This window comes from Anser brachyrhynchus (genome assembly GCF_964034855.1).
Source record: "Anser brachyrhynchus genome assembly, chromosome: 6".
NCBI lineage: Eukaryota > Metazoa > Chordata > Aves > Anseriformes > Anatidae > Anser > Anser brachyrhynchus.
The window spans coordinates 25,734,008-25,758,487 of record NC_137700.1 but is presented as its reverse complement, the minus strand read 5'-3'; the positions used below and the strand labels follow the sequence as shown (position 1 = coordinate 25,758,487).

At 43.8% G+C, this 24,480-nt stretch overlaps 1 protein-coding gene across 2 annotated transcripts; it reads right to left on the bottom strand.

Moving 5' to 3' along the window:
• Positions 1 to 104: 104 nt before the first annotated feature.
• Positions 105 to 22,034, bottom strand: ZNF488 (zinc finger protein 488). 2 transcript variants are annotated; one of them, XM_080596682.1, is made up of 4 exons: positions 21,902 to 22,034; positions 9,382 to 9,604; positions 6,656 to 6,884; positions 105 to 6,015 (listed from the first exon to the last, which is right to left on the bottom strand). In XM_080596682.1, the coding sequence occupies exons 2-4, from the start codon at positions 9,598 to 9,600 to the stop codon at positions 4,850 to 4,852; spliced, it is 1,614 nt and encodes a 537-aa protein (XP_080452808.1). In that variant the 5' UTR covers positions 9,601 to 9,604; positions 21,902 to 22,034; the 3' UTR covers positions 105 to 4,849. The 2 variants fall into 2 exon arrangements, with proteins under 2 accessions (XP_080452808.1, XP_080452809.1); XM_080596683.1 differs by lacking the exon at positions 21,902 to 22,034 and adding an exon at positions 11,712 to 11,717.
• Positions 22,035 to 24,480: the final 2,446 nt, after the last annotated feature.

The following is a 24,480-nucleotide window of genomic DNA, read 5'->3' as shown; positions in this document are numbered from 1 at the left end:
GATATATGTATGAAGAATATTAAAGATACTTAATACGGAAAAGACTGGGTTAGTCATGAATGAGTAAACAACACTAATGTATTCTAATGTCTTTTAAGCCTCTTTAATATCTAAATGATCCAGATATACTGCTTCCTTTTTTCTAAACACAATCTGTTGTGCTGTCATGTACAAACAATAGTGGTTGTCAAACCCAACATTTAAAAACTTCAGCCATCCATTCAAGGACCAAAAACTATACCAAATGGGCACAAATAATAAATAATTTCTTCGCCTGAGTAATATGATAAGTACTTATGAATAATAAACAGTTGGGATACAGTCAGGAAAACAAAAAACAAAAAAGAAAATGCATTTGCTGGTGAGTCCATTTGATATCAATAGTGTTGTAATACTCTCTCAATAGAGAGTAATTGTTTAGAAAATTACACTGCAGTGAAAGACTAGAACATCACCAAATTACAAATGAAAATCAGTTATGGACAATCCATGATTTGTGATTTAAATGAGAAAGTTAGACAGATGTTGTCTTAGGGATGGACTTGGTAAATACTGAAGTGCCTTTCCAGCTCTTTATACAACAGGAAACACATTGAAACCATCACCCTTCTCTCTTCTGGTTCCAGAGCTGACGTGGACATTCAACAGTTTGTAGCACAATTTCCTTACCTTCCAACCTAGAACTTCCTAATGGTTAATTCTAATAACGTTCCTTTTGAAGAAAGGAAGAAAGAAGTTGGTGTACCAGCCCTCCTAGCAGTATGATCCTTCTCCTTTTAGAGTTCACAGGACTCCGACCAAGAAATGGCAGCCAGCTTACTTGGTTTTTTTGCTACAGAATGGTGCATTCTTGCTCTCTAGAGAGTGCTTCTAATGCAGTCTTCCCTGATCACACCACAAAAACTGCCCTAGTCCAGTGATTTTCAAACTGTGGTCTGTAGGGAGCCCACAGACTGTATCTAAGGAATTAGTGAAAATTTACTCTTAAAAACAAGCACATGTATACTTTTCAAAAATCTGAGTGTGGTTTTGATAGAGAAACACATCTTCATTTTTTTTTCCTCCAAGTATCTCTAGTCATAAAAAAGACACAGATCCCTGCAGTAAAATCACAGTATTGTGCTGGGACTGGATGCAGTCCTTCATGAATTCCTTAAGTCCCTTCATTTCTTCAAGAACATCTAGTGGAGTGCCTTTCTTCCAGCAGGATTTCCTTTCATCTGCACCAATTTAAATGTTCAGACTTCCAGACATAAGGAAAAAAAGCTTCCAGCATGACTCAGTTACAGGAAGTTTGTTTTTCTTTGTCTTGTTAGGCTTCCTTCTGCCTGTGCTGCCTTGGTTCACTCAGCTTTAATATGAATATTTTCATATAAAGAAATAAAATCTCCCAAAATTTTGGCTAAGTCCAAGGGTTTATGTAACCCAACTTAGATGAGACACTCAGTTAAACATGAGACACGTAAAAGACATTCCCCCCAACTGCATGAGGGGATTTGCACAAAAGCTTATTTTACACATAGGGAATCAAGTTCTGATTCCATTGGCACCGGTGCTATTTTGCTCTGATGTCAGCACAGGTGTAGCTGGCAACAGAATGTGATACTGGACAGTAGTGTGTGTAAACAGGTCTTAGTTCACAAAACTCTGTAGTCTTCAGTGTAAAAAGCAACTTGTTCATTCAATCTTTGTGCCAGTGGCCATCTGAAAGGGGGTAAAGACAGCATAGCACACATTTCCCTGCAGTGGGATTTCTGTTTTGCACAAGGAAACCCCCCAGTCTTTACATGCTAGCATAAAACCGTGCTGCTCCTGCAACTGGAGGAGGTAAGGACAATGTCATAGGGAAAGCTAATTAAAAATCTCTCCTCTTCATTTTTGTATTTTGAATTAGTTCTGACACTCTTCATAACTGGTTCTCTTGCCTTTCTATGCACAGAAGGCATTTATACAGGACTTGTCATCACAGTATCCAAGTTGATGTGGCTGAGATATGCCCACAAAGAAACTGGGTTAGAGGGTTTTTTTTGTTGTTTTTTTTTTTTCTTTCACCAAAGAAAACAACTTCATGATATAAAGGAAAGCTATCTCTCCCCGTAGTCTTGCTGCTTACTGAAACCTCGTATGATGGGCAGAATGAAGTTTAATTACTGATGAGAGCTCTGAGGATGTAGATCTAACACACCATTGGAAGAAATCTGGAGATTTAGCAGCTTTTTATCCGTGGCTGGTTTTCCACACTTTCTCAGTATCACTTACACCAACACAAAATCAGCGAAACCATGTAGCCAGTTAGATACTGCTTCATGCTGACCTAAATGATAACCAAGTGTAGCGCACTGGAAAAACAGGCCCTTGGAGTAGACAGTGTTGAAGCGATGCACCAACATAATACGGGGAAGCATTACATAGCTGCTCCTGTCTTTTTCCAGAAGCTAAGTTTCTAACATACAACCGTTAAGAAAACAGCATATTATAGAAAGCATAGAGGAGAATACTTGGCAGTAAAGGTACGAAAAAAAAAATAATCTTTAGTCTTATTCATACAGGGCCAGACTGATCTGAATATTATTGATGTAAATCAGGAGTAGCAACATGGAATTATTCTGGATTTGCACTGGAATAAGTGAGATCACAATCTGGCCTAAACTACTAATGGGAACTATAACCCTAACCACATATGAATGCAGTTACACCATGGAGTCCTTTATTATGCTTTATGGACACTGACTTCACAGTAAACTGGCTGGCACCCAGATAAAACCAGATGGAGTGAAATTTGGCCCGTAAAACCTTGCCATAAATATATTCCTTACACAGTAAATGTTATTGGACACAAAATAGAGATGGAAAGATTAGGAGGAAACCACATCATCCCCTACTCAATGCAAGGTTGTTCCCTGTGCTGCATGTATCAAAGCTTTTGTTCACTTTGGTTTTTAATGACTCCAATGAAAGAAGTTCCAGCACTGACCTGGGAAAGCTGTGTTACAGTCCAACCAGACCTCCAGTCTCAATTTATGTCCTCTAAACTCAAAGGCATAATGTAAAGGTTTAATCACTTTATGTTGGGAAAATAAAGCTGCAGTGCACAGCCAGTGGCTGGCCTACAATAAGTCAAATGTTTATGCTAACAGGAAACAGCCATGTATTAATAATAAACAGCAATATACTGGTAAGAATATGGTCTCTGACTCAGAGAAATCTCCCAAGAGATGACAATGAGGGTAATACGTTGATCCCAATTGACAGCCTAAGACTCCAGGGCTGTCTCTTGTCACTTGGATGTCCGATACTTGCATTATCAACCTAAGCATCATCATGGGAACTCAATAAAAACTTCTGTCCAGTGTGCTCCAGACAAACACTGGACTGTATCATCAGCATGAAGTTAAATAATAAGGAGTATATTGCAATGTCCTATACAAATCTCAGGGGTACTCTTATCTGGGGAGTAAGCACTTTTTAACAATTCTCTATCTGAAAGGGAATAACTGCAGATAAGGCTCAGAGACAGGCCACAAAAACAGGAGACAACCTTAAAAAAATCCCATTCAAGAGAGATATAAATGCTCACTTGAATAACATGTTGTCATAAGCTATCAAGAGCAAGTCCCTAAGTGGATTTAGAAAGTAATGAAAGGCTAATTAGATGAGCTGCAGTAACAACAGGCAGGGTTCTTGCTTTCCCTCCCCTCCCCTCCAAGCAATACAAACTGATTGAGACTAAGCAGAGCACAAACCAAAGAAGGCAAGAGAAAACTGTCTCATAGACTGGCTACAGAGAGACTTTGGCATCTTCTTTAAAATGGATGGATTGGCCAATGTAGAAACCAGATGATAGAGATGGTCTCATCCAATGCAATTAATGCCTCTGTCATTTTCTGAAGGACGTTCCTCTTCTAGCTGTCAGCAGAATGGAGCCTATCATCCAGACTTAAAGGGTGCAGGTTCTGTCTATCAGAAGCAGTAATTCAGAATTCCCAGCTACTTTCTTTAGTATATCCAAAAACTGAAAACCACAGGCCAAACTCTGCCCCTATCCGATCTATATGCCTACCAAAGTCACACAGATTTTGCAAGCACACCCAGGAAAGAATTTGCTTTCCCTGTCTACATGATCGTGTTGACAACAGGTCACATTCTGATGCAGATCCAGCTTGATTTGGTTTTGTGTAAGATATTTCAAAAGTGGTAGAGCATAGAACAGAACTCAGGTGTACTGATTTACAACTCACATCCTCTTTGGCTGTGTGTTGGTCACTTTTCGACAACGACTATTTTCAGGTAGTCTTAACTTTAAGTAGTCCCTTCCAAAGCCAAGGAGACAGTGAGATGAATCTGATAAGAGAGCTGATTCAGCTAACACAAAGGAGTGAGTCCACCAAAGCTGCTAGGAAAAGTAACTTATTTTCTTTAAGCATATAAATGCTTTTTTTTTTTTAGTGTTTAAAGATTCCACATTCAGTAAAGAGTGTGTTACTTCTGTATTTACATTGTACTGCACATAAACCAGCAAATCAGATACAAGCAAAGCAAACTCTATCTGCAAAATGATACCTTTGTTCCCAACTCTTTGCAAATTAGTACTGCATGTGCATTCATTTCACTACTTTATTTCCTCAAAAATAGATTAACAAGGGCTAGGCTGAGTTTTCAGATCTTACAACCCACTCAGACTTCTGTAAACATCTTATATTTTTTGCAAAGCATCTATTATAAATTACTGTAAGCAGTGATCTCCTGTAAGAAATTAATGTAACTGTAAAAAGAAATTGATACAATTGAATAACATTTCCCTTCTTTACCCAACCTGCCCAGTCCCTTGGTGAGATCTATCTGCACAGCTCTAATTGTGAGAGGTCATGTGCCGGGATAAATGATGGCGTTCTCGGAAGTACTCATGACAAATTGGACATGTTAGCTTCTCCTCTCGTCTCCTCTTGCTCTGGGATTCAGTTGAGGAGTATTCTTTTTTGTGATGTGACCGCATGTGGAAGACTAAATCAGATGTCATGCGAAAGGACAGATTGCATTTGGCACACCAGTTCTGGGCAGCCACTCCAAATGACGTGAAGGTAGGGGGAAGAAGAGTCAAGGAGGAGGAGGAGGAGGAAGAAGTGGTACTTGTGTTTTGTAACTGTCCTCCTGCTTGTTTGGGCCACAGTTCTGAGGTATATGGGAAAACATTGCTCCGAGTGATGCTAGTCTGCAGCATCTGAGCATTACACAAATCACTGACGAAGAACTTGGAATTGAGAAGAGTGCTGCAGCACATGATGTCTGTGGTGGCAATGAAGCCGGACAGGTCCCCCAGGCTCTTTGGTGACTCACTCATGGGATGAGAAGAATTTATTGCAGCTCTTTCTGCTAGACATTTACTGGGCTTGCTGAAAGCACTCTTCTGCTCTCCTCGGGCTCTGGTGGGCCACACGAAGGAGAATGCACTGCCAGAGGAGTTCAGCAACACTTCCTTTGATACCTGCTCCTTCCCAGCTGGGACCGTGTCATCCTCCTCTTCTGATTCCTTGGGTTTCTCATTCCTCGTTTTCTCTTTTACCCTCCTGACCTCAGTGAAAGCACTCTGCTTCTGCTCGAAAGCATCCTTCCTAGCTGATTGCCTCCCTGAACTAGGCTTCCAGAAAGAACCTGCCAGTGCACGCTCTCCCCCAACCTCTTCCTTGGCCCCACAGTTATGTCCCTCACTCAGGTTATTTGTTTTTTCCAACAACACTGTTTTCCTGCTCCTGTTGTTCTCAGCCTCTTCTAATTTTGCTCTCTTTTCTCCAGTGAGACCATGTGCATCATCTTTACGAGCTGTCATTTTGACCTCTAGATCCCTTGCCAGGCTGTGGAAATTTGTGGTCTGGTCCTCTAAGTTGCCTTTTTCAGTCTTGCCATCCTGGAAGTTTCTCCACAGCAGGGCACTCTTCTCTGGGATGCATAGGAAGCGGACATGGGAGAGATACGAATGCTCACATTTAAAGACTCGGTTGCATTCCTGGCATCTCAGCTCTGCAGAAACAGACAACAAATGATGAGTTTTGCAAAGTCAGAATCATGGATGGATGCAGATCCTGACCCTGCTGTTGACACAAACAAACAAACAAAAAACAAACCCAGAAACATCTCTTATGTCACACAAGACTATACATGGTAAAGTTAATGCCAGTGCAGTCAGGTCCCTTGCTGTTATGGAAAATTGTTCACTTGTATTTACCTCCATGTGCTCCTTGCAGAAATGCTCTCATTTAGACTCTCCAGCCATGCTTGTATTAGATAAAATTGTTATTTTAAAGGCATCTTTTTATTTTAAGGGCATATTTCAAATTGATATTTTAGGCTTTTAGGAGTCTGAGGTAGTCAGGTGCATAGATGTCCTGTCCATTGCACAGCTTAAAACCCTCAGCACTGCTCCCTAGTGCACTGTCCTCTGCTGGACAGTAACAATTAAAATGGCATTGAGAACTACAAATTTCTTCTCACTGTATGCCTCCAGCTCAATCCCCAAAAAGAGAATGTCTCTTTTCTTAGCTGACTGCTAAGGATTTAGACTGGTTTTATTTCCTGCATTACAGGATCACCCATGCTAAAGAAGTTGCAGACTCACTTCAGTCCTCAGTGACCCCTGGAGAGCCAGCAGTCTGGTACTTACCATTTGGGGGACTTTGAGCTTTTATCTCATTGAAACCCAGGAGTCTGGAAAGCTCCTCATCATACCAGACAAGCAGTTCCTCATTTTTGTTGATTTTCCTGGTAGAGCGATAATATAACTGACTATTTTCTAAGTAAGCTTCCAAGTTTTGCTCCTTGCTATTGGCAGCTGCTTGTACAAGTCTCATCCAAGGCAGCCCTGTAGGACTGTGCACAGACGTAACATCCACCTGTGAGACAGGACACACAAAAAGGGAAGTTTAAAATCCTGCAACCCCAAATAGATTTCCATGAAATTCAAGAAAAAGCCTATTTTCTGCCTCACACAGAGCCTATGCCAAAGCTGCGAGCCCAAATCACACACAGCTGTGATCAAACCCGAAGTCATGGGAGGGAGAAGGCTTCCCTGGTGTGAGTGCTGAGAGCTCTGGGAGCACTGAGTGGGACCAGAAGGGGACACCGTTGTTCATGTGAACCTGCTCTGGGCCAGCAGTGCCAGGGCTGGTCCCTTGGCCCATCTCCGGCCCCCTCGTGGCAAGGGTGCTGTCCTCTGCTGATGCTGGTTGTCTCCTGAGGCTGCGTTGGGTGTGGATCTCAGAGGTACAGATGGCGTGCTCCTCTGTAAGTAGGGGTCTCAATCCCATGGGGAAATGGGACGTGTCAGGAGAGGGGTAAATTAGGAATAATATTGGTTATTTGAGTCAAAATCCCAGGGAGACAACTTCTGCATATACTAGCAGCTAGATTATGCAAATATAAGTTTTTAACAAGTACAGCTAGGAAGCACTTATATTATCCCTTTCCTTTTTCAGAAATAAAATGACATATTCCCCTTTCTCCGTTTGATAAATAGCTTAAATTCATTTCAGGGTATACAAACAGACAAAAACTCATTTGATTAATACTTTTCATTAAATTACTTCTGAGTGTAGTGAGGAATTGATTTACTTTCTGTGTGTGCATTCAGAAATACCAAACAGCTTAATTTAAAAATTTCACTCAGGTTGGAAGGTCAGGCACTCAAAAGTTAAAAACATAATATTAAGCCTACTGCTCAAATTAAATCTCCCTTCTGTGTACATGTTACAACATAGTCCTCAGTCGCATAAATGCCTTTCTCCACAGGACTCCTGAGTCATTTAGTCACAGGTTGACCATGCTCTGGAAATAATATAACTGTAAAACATTTGGTTTTGTCTTTCTCATTCAGTGTGTGGCTCCCATCTTATTTAATTGATTGCATTTGCTTTGAATAGGGAATGATTTATTTATTTATAGGTTTTTTCCTTGGTGTTTACCACAGCAGATCTATGTCCTCGGCAGTATTTGAAGGATGGGGAAGATTTTCATAGCCCGGAGGCTGAAACACAGGGCGATCAAGGGCAGCACTTATACACATAAAAAGCCTCAACTAATTTTTGAAGCACTAAGTCATTGTTTTGAAAGGAAGAAATTTGGAAATGAAAAATGTCTAATGACAAGTATGATCCAAATTTCACCCCAAGCAATGTATAGCTCTTTGTTTTCCACTAATTGTAGGGCAGCCATTCATTGGTGTTTTGTATCAGAAACAGTATTTTGGTTTTCTTTCTCTGTGTTTAGCTCAGTCTGACTATTACCTACCATGAAAAGTATGACCATGGTAGGAGCTTGAATAAAATATTAAGGGACCATTAGTATAAGAGTTAATTATTATAAGGGAGAAAAGAAATTAGCATGCCCCGTAACTGGTTCTCTCTAAACGCCATGGTAATTAACAATGATTGAGAAATCCAAAAGTCTGACAGCAACACAAGCACACCCACCCACACACACAGTGGTTGCAACTAATAGCTTTGACAGAGGCTGTCATTTATTAGTTTCAGTGTTTCAGAAATACCAAGCACCCACCCGGACCTCTAAGCAAAGTCAAAGGGAACACAGCTTCTCCAGGAACCGGGCCTGCAGGGAAGCAGCTGACAGAGTTTGGAGGAGCTGGGGAGGAATACAGGGCAGAACAGAAGACCTGGGTACACTCAACTGCAAGCATGAGCCTGCTTCAGTTTTTCCACACATGCAGAGACACTACAAGTAGTGCAAATCCACCCTCTTCCTGGGATGGAAATCCCTCAGATGAATCTTTTGCATCCATAAATGAGGGAAGGGCTTTACTGCCCAACAGGCTCAGTCAGAGCTGTGCAATGGACGTGGTCTGGCTTCCTTGACAGGAGCCGGAGGAGAAGGGTGAGGATAAGGCTGTTCCTTGGATCCAGGAGGCTAACCCCACAAGAGACTGTAAGGCTCAGAGGAACTCAGTGGGAAGGACAGCTTTATAAGGCGCAGGTTTGCTTTGCTGGGGTAAACGGCTGGCTAAGAAGAACCACCTGTGCCAATGGTGGCCATTGTCTTTATCCAAGCATACAGAAAGGACCAAGAAGTTCAAATTAGGGTCCCCAGGAGGATGAAAGAAAAAATATAGGGCCCCTTTTTGGACTAAACTTAAAAGCCAAGTCATCAATAGTCAGCACAGAAGTGGAACTTTGTATTCTTCCTGCAAAGGAGCCAGTTTTCACTGAGGTCCCTCCAGTCTACGGCTCATAATCAGAAACATGCTGGCTACTTCTCCCTTTTGGAGGAGCTGTTAGTTGTGCTGAACAGAACAAAAGTCTCCCCCCTGACATAGCCACCTCCTGAGAGATGGTGTGACCCTGTCCGACATGACTTGCATTAAATGCTGCGTTCTCCTACCTTAAATACGTAATGGATGTTTCGTCTTTCAGAACACTTGAGGGCGATAAAAGCTACAGTGTCCACTAGGGTGTTCTGGAGCATACATGGTCCAAAAACAGCTTCTTTGGGAATGTCTTGTGTGGTGTGAACAGTAGCCAATACATCCGGAAAATGGTGATGCAGAAGTTTGTTGTCATTTGTCCACAGGAATTTAGGCAAAGATGTGAGTTCCATCATAAACCTGTAAAATGAGCAAGAAATCACACGTAATACAGATGAAAATGGAAGGGGGAACCACTACTTACTTAAAGGCTTCTAGGAACTAACTGCAGGTGAATTGTAAGAGCATGTCAGAACATTATTGGTTACACAGTGTAGAGCTTTATGAACATCCAGTTCTGAAAGAGAAAAAAGGCTTTGCAATAAACCAAAATATTAGGTTTGTAAACAACCTAGTTACTCTTTTCTGGACTGGTGAGACCATCCAAGAGCACAACTGTTTCTGCACTGTACTCTCTACAGCCAGCAGTAAGAAACCTTGGTAACAGTAAGCAACATTTTCAATTAGTGGAACTCAGAATATTCTTGATCAGCATATTCTCAGATAACTTTCTTATTTAGTAGTCTGTAGAAGTGCGAAGAAAAATGCAGAAAGAGGACAACAAAAAAGCAGATGCTTTACCAAGTAGGTTTTGAAAAAGCCATGCTTTTTAATTTGTAAGTGTAACATCAGTCTCTGTTCTGGTTAAGCAGATACAAAACCAGGAACAGCCTGAGTCCCAAGTCTATTCAGCCTGAATGCACAAAATCATTGTAGATTGACACAGGGATTATTTTCATCCTATTTCAAATGTATGTGAGATTTTAGCTGTTAGCTGTTGTTAGGAAAATTGAATCAGATTATGGCTCTTTGCATGGTGATATTCTCAGCACAATGTTAGGAGAGACTGGTATGCTTAGGGACTGAATTCTCTTGAACTGAATGTAGAACATTACATTTTTCAGAGCAGAGGTGATTTCTGCACTATGAGCCTCAACCTGAGAACTGTGTACACAGCAAGGAGGCAGTTTTGAGTTACTTGTCATTCTAAGCTTCTCCAGGTTTTTAATAAAGTTATTGCCATCTTCAGCTCCCAGCCGGAGGTCATGGAAAAACCCTCATTTACGCCATCAAGAAATGGATCAGGTCCATTAGGCAGAGAAAATTAAAGAGAACAGCAACAAGCCCTGAAGAGTCCTTAGCCTAATAAATACTGAGATAGAAGGGCTGAAGATCCAGTCTAATCTTTCTCACTCTCTGCCAACAGAATTGATTTGTTATTCACTGACTCATGACTTAAACTGAAGTGATATAAAGCGCTCAGGAGAGTTGCACTGATTTAACTAAATCAGTTTCTAAATCAGTATAGTTAATTCAGAATAATTTCCTCTTGGTAGGCAAGTCTAAATCCCTACTCTGAAAATATTGAAATGCATGGTTATGTATACAGAACATTGTAAGCCTCTGAAGGAAGAAGGCCTAAAAAAAGATGAACAAGACAAAGAGCAGGAGGTGAAAGGAAATTAAAAAATAATAATAATTAAAAAAAAAAAGTTCAGGTGGCTTGCCAGATATTAGTCATTAAGAGGAGGATAGAATGGGTCTCTGCTTTCTGTTACTGATGAGTTTCACTGCCTGGTTTCCCAATAATCTGCTGAAGTTACTATTGCTATGAGAACAAAATGATGTCTTGTATATGTACATTTGTGCAATATATAGGATCTACCTAAACAAACACATAAACACATTCATATGCACGTGTATTTTCATTTAAATTATATTAATTTTTAATAAATTGAAACAGTCAAGTCACATTTAAAAATAATAATAATACAAAAAAAAAAAGTTCCAAACCATCAGAAGAAAAAGAAAATCTAAAATTCCTAATCTTTTCTAACATTATTTTATTTATCCACTTATGACCTTAGAAGGCAAATCCTCTCACTAAGATTCCCCTTTCTGTGAAATTCATCTGAATGTCTCCATGTAAACCAGGAGAGCATTGTGCCTTGGCTACACCGGTGTCCATCCAGAGGAAACAGAATCTCCTGATTCCTTTGAGGGCCCTCAAAGCTGAATTTGTGATGGGGAAGGAGTCAAGGGTGCTAGATTTGAGCACACACACTTTTAGGAAGAGGATGTGTTGCTGCCTGTGTGGAGTAAATCTCTTCCCTTCCTCCAGAAATCCCAGCCAAAGCACCAATACCAGGGTCCAAAGAATCTACACCCCCTTCCAGCCAGCTATTGCTGCCTGCTACCTTCCCCTATTTCAGCAGCTTTCAAAGAGCTTCACACACCCAAAGCTTACCAGAACCATTTCTCCGAAGACTGAAAATGTGAAGATATCAAGAGAAAGTGCAAGATTTATGTGTAACAGCACCACCTAGTGATTTCTGCCATAACATACGTCCCAAAGAAAGAGAAAAGGCAGAGGGGCCAGACAGGCTTTAGCACCATTGCCCCACTCTGGCTTTGCTACCTGCAAGATGGATGTGAAACCGCCAGCTCCCAGAGCACAAGCGCAGCACACACCTCCAACCTGGATAGCTTTTCTGAGCTCCTCGGTGAAAGTTTCAACAGCTCCTGGCAAGGTGTGTGATGCTTGATGTGCTGCCCATGCCCTCATCCCAAATCCTGAGGACAGAAGGGCTTCCACGCATCCAAGGAGAAGGGCAGGAATTAATTCCCTGGACATGGGAACCTCTGTCTGTCCTCACTGTCCCACAGGGCTGCCTGCAGGCTAATCCTCCCTTCTGGAAGCAAATAAATCAATATATGCACATCTTCAGTTCCATTTAATTCTCCTAGATTGATGGGATGGGGGAAATGGAACCTAATAAGGAATATGAAATATTTTCTGACCAACACAACTTTCTCTTTCCAAAGTTAAGAGTCCCTCCAATCCAATAAGCCAGGATTCTTTGCTAGTTTCTAAATGACTTGTGAATTAATCAAAGATTCGTGATGGACAAAAAAAATCCCCCAAATGACAGCAACGGTCACATTCCTCTCTTGCACAGCAGGGTCAGCTTTGTAGAAAGTTGTGAAGAGGATGTACCGCATATAGAGAGCAAAAAGGCTTGTTATGGTAAACCTTGCATCAGAAGCTTTCAGCATGGGAAGATCAATCTCTTCAAATAATTTGGCGAATGCACCATCTAGTGAAACATCTCAGTACAACATGGTGTCCCAAAAAGTGACAGAGGGACAGGAGCTCTTATATAATTCCGAATCCAGTTCCAGAGCACATTTCACATCTTTGCCAACAGTCCTCAGAGTCTAAAGAAGGTTATAATCATTAAAAACCTACAACTGGAGTCCTAATGAAAAATGAAAAAGGTACACTAGAATGACTGGCATTTTTATTTGACAGACTCAAGTAGGTGAATTGCTCACACTCTTCAAAGGGAGCAAAGGACAGAGAAAACGATCATAACCGTGAATTCTCCAAAATTTCATCTAACTGGTTTTTTACTTTCTCCTAGAACGTCAGGAACGTCTGAGGCTGGTATCAGGTCTTCATTTCCTTAGCTCAACTTCCTATCATTCCTACCTATACCTCTTATGGTATATTCAACAATTCCCCCCTCTGGCTGGTGTATTTATACCTCAAAGCACTTGGATCTATGTAGTTCCCACTGATGGGTTAATTGCTTATTTTCCCAAGCTGAGCATAAATCCTGTCTTTTGTCTTAATATATTCCTCAAACACCACCACTTCTGTCCCTTAATGAGGTAGGTGTCCTTCTCTTACCTCACTCCAGTACTTAAGCAGCTACAGTTGTAATCAACTTCTTTTCAGTGACCTAGAAATGCCCATCAGTGTTTTCACATGCCATCAGGACAAGCATTACAAGTTTTCCCTATGATTTTATTCCTTTTATAGACTTCTCAGCTTCATGGGCGATATCAAAACAAAATTTTTTTCCAGTGGAAATGCAGGAGACAGTTGCTTATGTTACCTATTTTCATTAAACAAATAGAAAAAAATAGAACGGGGAAAGGTGGTTATGTATTCCTGTGTGGAGGGGTCTGTTGCTCAGTGACATCTCTGGCAACTTCCTTTGATTTCAGTGACAGAACACTGACAGTTAGTGTTCTTCTAAAAGAAAATTTTAAACGAGTCTGATTTCTACCTACTTTGGAGGGTATTAACCTATCTGGTGGTGCTATGTGAAGAGAACCCCATCCTGAATAGAGGTGCTGAGACATTACGCAAAGGAGTGGGATGGTGTCAGCAAGGCAACTACCCCTCTTTTTGCTTTACTGTGCTCAACAAGAGGACTTGATGCAAATTCATTTAACGTATAGGTGAAGACGTACTACACCAAAATCACACTTGTCTTATGTTACTGATTTCCACATTTTGGCTAACATTGCTTTGAGAAGCAATAATTATTCTGCACTTTCATTTCACACAGCTTTGCTAGCTTGTCTTGTACACCTGACTAATTCACCCCTCTTCTATTATTTGGCAAGTTTACAGAACCCTTGTCATAAGCCTCTTTGTGAAGGTCGTATCTTCAGTTTTGTATTGTGCAATGACATACTTGCCTCGAACAGCCTATGCTATGAGTGCCATTGCCTCCTAAAGACATGTTCTCCCTCATGCAACATAATCCTGCTGTTCTCACTCATGTTCTGCAAAAGCAGAATTCCTCTGGGCTCACCCACACACGTCTCTGAAAGGGTGAAATAAACTGAATATTTATAGTGCATTAGTAGCACATTAGAGTCAGATCACCTGCTAGATGATGGGTACGCTCCATATTCTATCTGTCACAGATGTGAATTCTTCATACGGATGAGTTTAGGGTCTTGCTGTTTAATGGACTCTTCATCCCCTAGAGAGTATCTGATACACATATACCATGTCCCTGAGTCATGGATTTTGCATCTTTATTTCTGAGGAGCGTGACAGATCTGTCAAACAACCAGTACCTATAGGCAGGCAACTCCCAATGGATTATGCAGTTTCGGATGTTTCATCAAAAAGAACACGAAGTAGATGGTGCTCACAGCAATTGATCCCAGCCTGCTTGCTTCCAGAAGTAGCAGACAAATTGCTACTGAAAAGGGTTCAACCTGATGATTTGGGTATAGTCTATAACAAATCTGTGGCCCTGCAAAGTCAACTATGACGCCTTAGGCTGGTGTTCCTTATCTTAATCTGAAGGATTTACACCCTTTCCTCCTGCCAAGTTTCATTGTGATTTAGCAGGCATTTTTAGCAATTTGCTTTGAAGATACAGCTCCAGTGACTTACTCGTCTTTATGTCTTCAGAAGACCTCTGTGAACCTATGCTCTATTAATCCGGTTAATAGAGCTGCCTGGTTAAAACACAATCTCCTTTCAGCTCTCCCTTACTAAGACCCATTCTAGGCATTTTCCTGTGCTTCTTCAAGAAGACTGCTCACCCCACTGGAATTAGCATGCTTTGTAACAATTTAAGACACAATTTAGCTTGTCTGTAAGTTTGCGCTTAGCATGGAAGGGTGCAGTGGAGTTGTCACACAGTTGTGACAACCAAGATTGGACCAGTGCTTCACCACCTGACTGGCATTATTAAGTTTCTGCTCCCCACCCTCAGCTGTCTGCCTCCAACCACTGAGCCTGTGGGTAGGAGCCATGACTGCCTGGCTGCTGGGTGGGAAGCATGACAGTCTGTTTCTTTCAAAAACATTCACAAAAAAAAACCAAAACACACAAACATTCCCAATGCTGGGGCTATTCTGTGTATATCTATCCCAGTTGATTGTTCAACAGTCTCCCGTGCATATTAAGAAATAACTCCATTGCTGAAATGTTTAGTTGTTATTTTCCATTTTCCTGAATCCTCTTCCAAGCTGGAACCTTGCAGATATCCTTTCTCTCTCCCCATTTCCTAGCACTCGCATGTCATCCCACTTGTACTAATCAGGTTACAACTTGTGCCTTCCCAAAAAATATTTAGGTAGCTCCCTCACCTTGTGACAAAAATACATTTCTAGGGAGGAGAAGTGAAAGAAGGTCATAGGAACAGTCAAGAGCAGATTTTCAGATCCCTGATTTTCTACTATATGGCCTTCAGATGTCACTGCAAGCTCTTCTAAGAAATGTCTGGAAAAGCCCAAGTGCAGAAACAACAATTTGAACACAGACTCCCCTCTCCCCTATTTTCATAGCACTCAGCCCAATTCTCCTTGCCACAGTGACAATGTTGAACTGTGGCATCACCCTTTGCTTCTTGGTGGTCACAAAAGCACTGGTGGCCTTGCTTAATATTATTATCAGTTTTGGAAGTGTAATGGAAACAACTGAACCACTTTCGCAAGTGAGGAAACTTTTCAACCAGAACTTGTTTTATCTAGTTCTTTGCAATCATAAATGGAAGGGGATAATAAAAACTGATTTTCTTAATTTGACAAAAATAACTCTCAATAGCTTCTTCAATTTCACCTTCACATTCCATTTGAACTGTGGCGTAATTTGCGTGTAGTGATATCTCTTTCAAAACAATTACCCTACTTTGGAAAAAAATAAACACTCCACAAGTTACCCACAAAAACCACTGTATTTGACCTGGGAAGGCATCATCCCAGTCTCCCCAGACATTTTTACATCTACTCTGGCCTTTCTCCAGAGTAGGGATTAATTTAAACAGCATTTGCCATGTCAGGAAGACTGAAATATAAAAAAATAAATAAAATAGAAATTAAATACTGGAACCATCATTTCCTTCACCTTTTAACTTACTCCTCTCAACTCAAAAGTGTGACAATGTTCTCCCTGAGGCACATAACCTGGGACTCCATGCCACTGCATTCCTGTGGCTACTGCCAAAACTCCCTTTGATTTCAATTAGGGGTCTGTCGGTCTGAGGAATCCATGATCAGACATGCAGTGTCATGCACAATAAACTACAGATATTAAGGGAATTGAGCTGATGCAGACAGAGTGCTTCTGTGTGCAGTATTTATTATTCTCTGTCGTTATAAGGAACTAAGGGTTCTTAACACATGAAGGGAATTCCAAGGGAATCAGAGATGGAAAAGTGAGAAAATCTGCTTCTTGGGTTTTATACATTTGCTTTCCTTCTGTGCAAAGTTTTCTTTTTCTATTCATGCTGTGAACTGCAAAGGAGAAGAATCAAAACTGGAACTGGAGGAAACTGGCAGGAAATCAAAGAAAGGAAAGAATTCTTGTTTTGAAAGATAAAATAAGTAGTTCCAAACACCCCAAGACAAATGCTCGAACAAACTGCAAGCTGCTTCTTAAATCCATTAAATTACAAGCTGAAAAGGTCTTCTTAAAGCACAGAAGGTCTAAGCAGGCCATTTCCTTTAGCTCACTGATGCTGCAAGATAGAGCACCTCTGCTTCAGCCTGGGCCCAGGTCTGGGAGCCTTTCCTTTTGGGCATGAAGTGGTTCCTTCAGACCTTTGCTGCTGAAAAGCTCATGCACATGGCAGAAGAAAACTGCACAAGGAGATGTCAAGACAACAGGTGGATACAGCCATGTGCTGTCTTTCCCAGCCCAGGTGGGCTGCACAAAGTGCTGAGCTCAAGCTCAGCATCCTGTCCATCTTCTAGAAATAGCTCGTGTACAGTTTTCCTTGAATTCCTGAGCTCTAAGTATCCTCTTTCATCCTCCCAGTTTCACACATGGCAAATTTAGATTCCAGCAATGATTCTGCAAAGAGATATGGGGTCAGCTGGTTCAAAGAAGGCCCTTTACTGACAATGTACCACTTCCAATTCATGTGTTAAGAGCAGTCCAATTAGCACTGATAAACGAAATGCTAATGATGAAACCTGTGGAGACCAGAATGTTTTTCTGATTCTACCTGAGGCTACCCTGGGCCATACTGTGAGCACCTGTTCTTCGCTCCTCTGCTCTGAGCACATACCCTGCACTCCTGGGACAGCTCAGTCCCTGCAGCATGCCTGAGCCAGGCATCAGGGGAGAAGCAGAAGAAAATACAATTATGCAACAGGGCAGAATTTGCTGGCTGCAGAGATTAACTGAATCAGATGAGAGCGGAATAAAATTGGGGTTGAACTAGCCCAGTGCATGAAAATGGTCTTCAAAAATTGGCATTTCAGCTGGCCTCAGCGTCCTTTCCTCATGCCTTTCTGCACAGCAGCTGCAGAACTCTGGCTAGACAAGCCCTGAAGAATAGAGGGTAGAAACAGGGAAACTTCACATCCCCTGAAAATATCATGAGGCAGCTGAGTGAAGAGCCTGATATCTATGTTGAGTTTCCAGACTGGCCCTTTCTGGAGATTGGTCTCTGTCCAATCTGGAAGTTTTTGTTATGAGTCAGACACCTCCAAGTTTATGGGGTGCTCACAATTTTGCTGTTTTATTGTCATGGTATCTTCAGGGAACGGTTCTCCAAATCTTAGTATTTTAAGGCTCTGTGGTCTTCAGACTGTCTTCCATCACCTGAAATCCACAGTACATGCAATATAAACTGACAGCTCTTGATGAGCCATCATTATATCTTGGCTGGATACCCAGCCTAGTGAATCATGAAGCTGCCAAATCTTTTTATTATGAACAATCTCTCAAACTTCATGGGGAATAATGAAGAAGACAGAGCTAAAATCCCTGTTTAGAAATGAGAAAATACCTAAAGTTCCACATCTGCCTGAAGCAAGTCTTGTGAAGTACAGGAGCCAATTGGAAGTACAGATTAAAAGATCAGATTCCAGTTGTGATTTCTTTTTTCTTTTTTTCATGTTTCTTTTTTTGTTTTCTCTGAGGACAGGGGAAGGTGTAGTGGGATCTCTCCTGATGCATGGCAGCTGCCCCACCGACATGCAGAGCTGCCTCACTGCAGAAGGGGCAAAACTTTTCTCACAAGACCACAGGGATGTAATTTCCACTCTACTTGAAGCCCAGGAATGAAATGTCTGCGATTCAGTGTCAGAGATAGTCTGGTGAGGAAATAACTGAGATTTGGACAAGTTCCAGGAGAGGCACGTATCCTAACCTAAGTGACTTTCAAATGGGAGCTCCACAGCAAACTTCCCTGTGCTCTTTGGCACTTTCCACACTGAACACCTATCTCTACTGCCACTATCCTCCAGGGCAGGAAAAGGGCAGGCAGGAGTGGAACGGACTATCCCGCATAGCAGGAAAGCCTCACTAATATTGATTTGCTGGGATGTGTGATGGAATGGTATCAGCACAGCTGCAGGGGAGCCTTCCTTGATCTAGCAGACCTTGTTGTGAATGGGAGGTGTTAAATCTGGTAGAACGTGAGTGACCCCACACAGAGCCACTGAGGTCTCTGCTCCACACCTCCCAGGTGCAAGAAATGAAAAAATAATCTAGCAAACCAACCCACAAACAAAACACAAAAACTAGCAGGGTTCTTTATATTTCAGGCTGGACAAAAAGCAGTAGTAAATACCATGATGTCTTAATTAGAAAGCAGGAAATATGTTGATCTTCTGCTACCCCAGGTTCATACAAACTGAATCTAGGAGTTTAGCTCCATGATGCATAAAATGTCAATACTCCTTTCTAGTTGGATTGGCCCCAGAGGCAGAACTATTCATTCTGTCTGGCACTGCATCTTATTTAATGGACCCTGGTGGATGGTACTGCCTTGTACAAGCCATTCACAAGTCAGACAGCCCACCTGCGGACAAAGAGGAGCTGACTATAGCTCTGTAGTCTGCTGGCTTTTAAAGACTTAGCTTCTGTGCACAGGGCTCTGTACTGAAGGGCTGACTTTTCTCTAGCATACAGATTGTCCATGTGGTGGAAGCATTATCTTAATCCACCACTTTTGTTCTTGAAGTTTCAAGGCCTAGGACCTAAAAAATAGGGTTCCTGTGGGATACTGGGAGCACGTTGTAACCCTCGAGACATGTTTGAGGATTACTGTATTATACATGTAATGAATTATCATCATTTCAGCCGCATAGTATATGCAGCATGCTGTATGGATATATTTCAGTTCAGAGCACACAGTATTTTGTATTCCAGATCTGAATTGTGCCAGTGGTCATCTCAGAGGCTTGGTCTGGATTCTGCCCCAGCTGCTCTGGCATTGTTCAGTGTTCAGCAATATACATAATGTCATATACAAAATGTCACAGGAAATTTCAATTTTAAAGGGAACAACCGGGAAGGGAGGCAAAAAAATGCCTCTAATTCTCCCCCACACAAAAGGAGCATACAACAAACAAACATCTTAAAGCAGCAAAGTCATTTCATGGGAATTCCAGCTTCATGGGAAGATAAGGCAACTGAACAAACCTTCCTCTGTCAACACGCTGTAAGTTACTTGCCACACATATGCATGTATCCACTTTCAGGAAAATCCTTGTCCCATTCATGTAAATAGGAAAGACCCAGGCCCCAACCATGGAAATGTGTGCTACCACACTTGTTCTCACACAGACCGGTGCAGCTCTTCCTTCACATAGGCATCCTTGCAGGCAGAACCTCCATTCCTTACCTGCAGCCAGAGGAAACTGAGAAACAAGCAGCCAAGCAGCAAACCACAACCAAACACAATCAGACCGAATCACACGCAATCAGACTGAAACAAAATGTGTAACTTCTGAAAATAGTCATAGATTGTTTCCCTTCTCTCTTCATATGTTTCAAATTCATGTCTTCTTTTTGCAAATTCAGAGAAATGACTATCTGATTGATGTTCAAGAAGTGTAAGGCTTGTTTTCATTTAACACTCATGCTATTTATTTTTTATAGCTCTTGATTTTTAAAAAAATGTGATATTCGTTCAAACACCTCTTTTTGACAAGAAACTAATATATTTGTGTGCACATATATGTCTACACATAAATACACATGCATTCACAACCGCACATATATGCACATACAGCTATATAATCTTTTGCAATTTTGCATATTTATCATTTGCATATGAAGAAAAATATTTTAAAACTACGACTAGTCACTTTCACATGGTTAATACTGGAGATTACTTCAACTGTACTAAGTAACAGTCACTTACTTTAATGTTATTTACATTAATTCTAAACTTACTACATCATGTCTACTCCACTAACAGCCAATAACTGATCTGAATAACACTATGTAATGTGAAATTATGGGGAACAACATAAACAACTTATTTTATACTACGGTGAAGCAAAAAAACCTTGTAATCAAAAGTGAATTTTGTAAATTAAAACAGTTCTGATCTAAAATAATTTGTTTCCCAATTAAATACTTTGTTCTTTGGCTGGTGTTTATTAATAGCATTTTCAAGTAACATGTACTGTAGGAAAATCATACTGATTCACTGCATTATGGACATAGAAAAAAAAAAAACACAAAACGCATAGAACATGCAAGTATTTAGGCAATTAATTCTGCCAATTCTTCCGTGTAATATATAATTTCTTACAAAGAATTTATTGTTGTTTTTTCTTGTCTGGTTATCTTACATTTAGGTAATAGAAGCTAAAGTAATATTTTGACTTTACATCAATATTTCTATGGCTATAGAGCTTTTTTTCTCCTATAAGATGATATTTCCATAGAGTTCTATACGGCAGCTCTATTTTGCTTCAAAATACTGGAGGATGCTTAAATACCGAATAAATGTGCTCTCTCAAAAAACTATATGTAATTTCGTCTACTTTTACACATTTTAAAAAAATACTGAATTTAATACCCCTGTCTTCCTATTGCCTAAATAAATCCCTCTCTCTGTAGCACCAATTGTATTTAACAAATGGTAGCAAGAGCTGTCGAGCACTAAATTCGGCATTTTCAAAAGCCACGAACAAAGAATAGCTCCTGAGCAATCCTTTTTAAATTCCCGAATTCAATGCATGAGTGCGACCACTTTTCATTTAAGAGCAACTCTACCGAAAATACAGAGTTGCTTAAAAATGATGTCCTCCATCAAGTTTTCATTGACATTTCCTACGACTGGTTCCTGTCTGATCACAGAATGAAGACATGAAGAGGCTTCACACACTGGTGCCGGACTTCAATCCTACGGAAACCTTTTCATGGCAGGGTTTGCAAACGTAAAGCCCAATGTGACATTTCCAAGTGACAACAACAGCAGTTCCTAACTTACTGACCCACTCAGAAAATTCTGCAGGGGAGCGCGGATCTCGTTATACCCGATACAAATACAGAATAGCGACGCGATGTATTGCCAAGAAACTTCACCAATTTCTCCAAACCCCGAGTACCGATCGGCCGCGATCGCCCTGGCCACCTATGGGAGCCGGGCGAACGAGCGCAGCAGCAAAAAGGGCAAGGGATGCTCGAGGGGATGCTCGCCGAGAGGAACCCCTCGGTGCACCTGAGGAGGGACTGCAGCACGGCGGCTCCATCACCCCCGGCCCCATCTCCCCGTCTCCATCACCCCCAACCCATCACGCCCGGCCCCCGCAGCGGCTCTCTCCGGGCTCCCCCCCCACGCCCTCTCCGCTCCCCGGGGAACCCCTCCGGAGGTCTCCGACCCCCGGGGCCGCCCTCCCCGCCCCGTCCCCGCACTCCGCCGCCCTTACCCGCTGCGGGAGGGCTCTGCCCGGCCGGGAGGGACGGCTCGGAGCCCCCCGCTCCGCCGGGCGCTGCCCTCGCTCTGCCGGCGGCAGCGCGGCCGGCCCCGATCCGCCCCCCCTGCGCCCCCCGCACGGCGGCTTCCTCCTCCTCCTCCTCCCCCTCCGCCGCTCCCCGCCCAGGATAACGCCCACCGCGGCGCCCCGACCCCCCCCTTAACCCCCCTCGCCCCCCGAAAGCCTCCCCCAGGGACCCTCGACGGCTCCCGAGGGGCGCGGAGCCCGCCCGAGGCAGAGGCGGTCCCGGGAGCGGCCGCGAAGTGCAGCGGTGGGGGGGAGCTCGGGAGGTGGTGGGGATTCCCCCTTGTAGCGGTACTTTAAAAAGAGGAATTTCTTTTAAAGTTGGAGGGGAATGGAAATATCTTCCAAAGCCTTCCTCGGCGGCGACTGACACCGCTTTGGGTTTATTATCGTGGTGTACGGGGAGCTGCAGGTATGGGTAAGGATGGCTAGAAATGGAAATCCCTGCTTCATAGAAAGCACTCGCAGGCTACAAAATTAGGAATTTCTTTGAGGTATGAAACGATTTATGGCACAGCTGGTATGTAAAATATAACCATCAAACGTCTTGTCATAAGCAAATATTTCCTAAATCCGGACTAAGCAACATCGCTTTTGAAAGATGTCGTTCCCTATAAATGCCTTTAACGCCTGGCAGAAGATTTTTATGAGCATGTTGACAAAGGGAATAGCCCGGGTTATTTGATTAGTGTCCATGTAATCTGAATATTGGCTTGTATCGGAAAAAGAAACGTCAAGACTTTAATGCTTTTGAAAGGGCGGATTTTCGCTACAATTAGGGAGTAATCTCACACCGATAACGGGGCGAGGCACCTCCAGGCTCCGTGCGCCTTATAACGGGGCCGGGGCCGGCACGGAGCCGGGGCCGCGCATCCCCCGGGGCCGAGCACGGGCAGCGCCGAGCCCCCCGCCGGGACCTGGGTGCTGCCGGCCCCGTCTCCCCCCCGGGCCGGGCCAGGAAGGCATCCCGGCACACCGGGACGGGCAGTTCCCACTGCGCTTCGTGCCGCAAGCGCTCACGCAAATAGCTACAGAAGGACTGAGAAGGGGGCGAACAGACGTGGCGAGACTCGCTCCCGTTTCGGGCCCGGTGCCTGTCCAGCCGAATTCGTCCCGGGCCGTCCCCAAGCCGCCCCGGTGAGGACGCCAGGCTGGGAAGCCCGGCGGTGGCTCTGCGGGGACGGCCGCAAGCCACCCGCAGCGCCCGCGCTTGCGGGACGGGCAGGGACGGCCGGGGGCTAGCGCGGCCCCCAGCATCAGTCGCGATCATCAGCGGGCAGCGCCAACCGCGGCGTTATCACGACCTGCCCGGGGCACGGCGCCGGGACACGGGGCCGGGGGTGTGGAGCGGCTGCGGGAAGGCGCAGGCTGCCGACGCTAGTGGGCACCGTCGAGGCGGAGCGGGAGGACGGGGGATTCCTGCTGCCCAGCAGCCGCTTGCTCATTTTTTGTGAATGTCACCAGGGAGGATGTGGGTTTCTTGGATTTCTCCATGATCTAAGTAATCGCTGGGTCTGAGCTGGCCGGCGCACAAAAAAACTTTTCAAGTGGTTAGCTCGAGCGATGCGCTCGTCTTCGAGCCGCGCAGGGTTTTAACCGGGCGAGCGGCTGAAAACCGGGGGGCTGCCACGGGGCAGGGGCTCGGGGCGGCGGGGGCGAGCCGCGTCCACGCGTGTCCGTGTCGGGCGTGGAGGAAAGGGACCGATGGGTGCGTGGGGACACGGCCCGGGACCGAGCCCCTTGGGGCTGCAGGGGGCACCCCGCGGCCCTTCCAGCCGTGCCGGGGGCCGTGCGCCCCCTCGGTGCCGGCTTTGTCGCCGGGAGGAGGTGTCACTTTTTGCTCGTGGCTCCTGAAAAGCGGCCGGAGCCCCCCCGTGACCGCTCGGCTCCCCAGGAGAAGCGGCCCCCAGCGAAGCGATGGGTGTTTGGGGGGCAGCGTGCCAGCACCCCACGGGGGATGGATCGCCTCGCCCTTGAATCTTGCTCGAAAGCCTCCCACCAAGAAAGAGAGAATCGTCTAGTCCCAAGCCCGTCATGCAAAATGACTCCGCTTGCATCCCTCCCCGTGGCTCTTTTCATTATTAGGAGCTGCAGCGGCTGTGGGGGAGGGAGGAGCGGCTCGCAGCCAACAGTTATGCAAAATTTGGAGGCAGCACCTAGATGAGCTGGGGCAGCTCTTCGGGGCAGCGCTTTGTGCCCTGCGGGTGGGATTCTGCTGCCGTGCAGCCCCCATCGACAGATTTTCATTTCAGCGCTACTCATTGCCTGCTGGACGCAGTGAGAGCAAACTCGATTTTCTACCACAGCAACGAAGCAATTTGCCGTGACATAAGACAGGCGTGAAAACGCCGTCCTTTCGCCCCTCCCCAGGCAAGAAACTTTGCAATTACCCTCGTCCCCTGCAACTCAATTTCGCACATGTGCCCGCACCACGTCCTCCCCCCCCTCGCCCCCGCTTTCTCCCAGGTTTTTGCAATGATACCCATCGCCCCCACGGCGACCTGGTC

What these genes read in the sequence shown, in the direction of transcription:
- ZNF488 (XM_080596682.1), bottom strand. Translation starts at nt 9,600, where the DNA reads ATGATGGAACTCACATCTTTGCCTAAATTCCTGTGGACAAATGACAAC. An exon ending in ACATCCATTACGTATTTAAG is followed by an intron (nt 6,885 to 9,381) that starts GTAGGAGAACGC and finishes CCTGTCTCACAG; the next exon opens with GTGGATGTTACGTCTGTGCA. An exon ending in AGCTCAAAGTCCCCCAAATG is followed by an intron (nt 6,016 to 6,655) that starts GTAAGTACCAGA and finishes CTGTTTCTGCAG; the next exon opens with AGCTGAGATGCCAGGAATGC.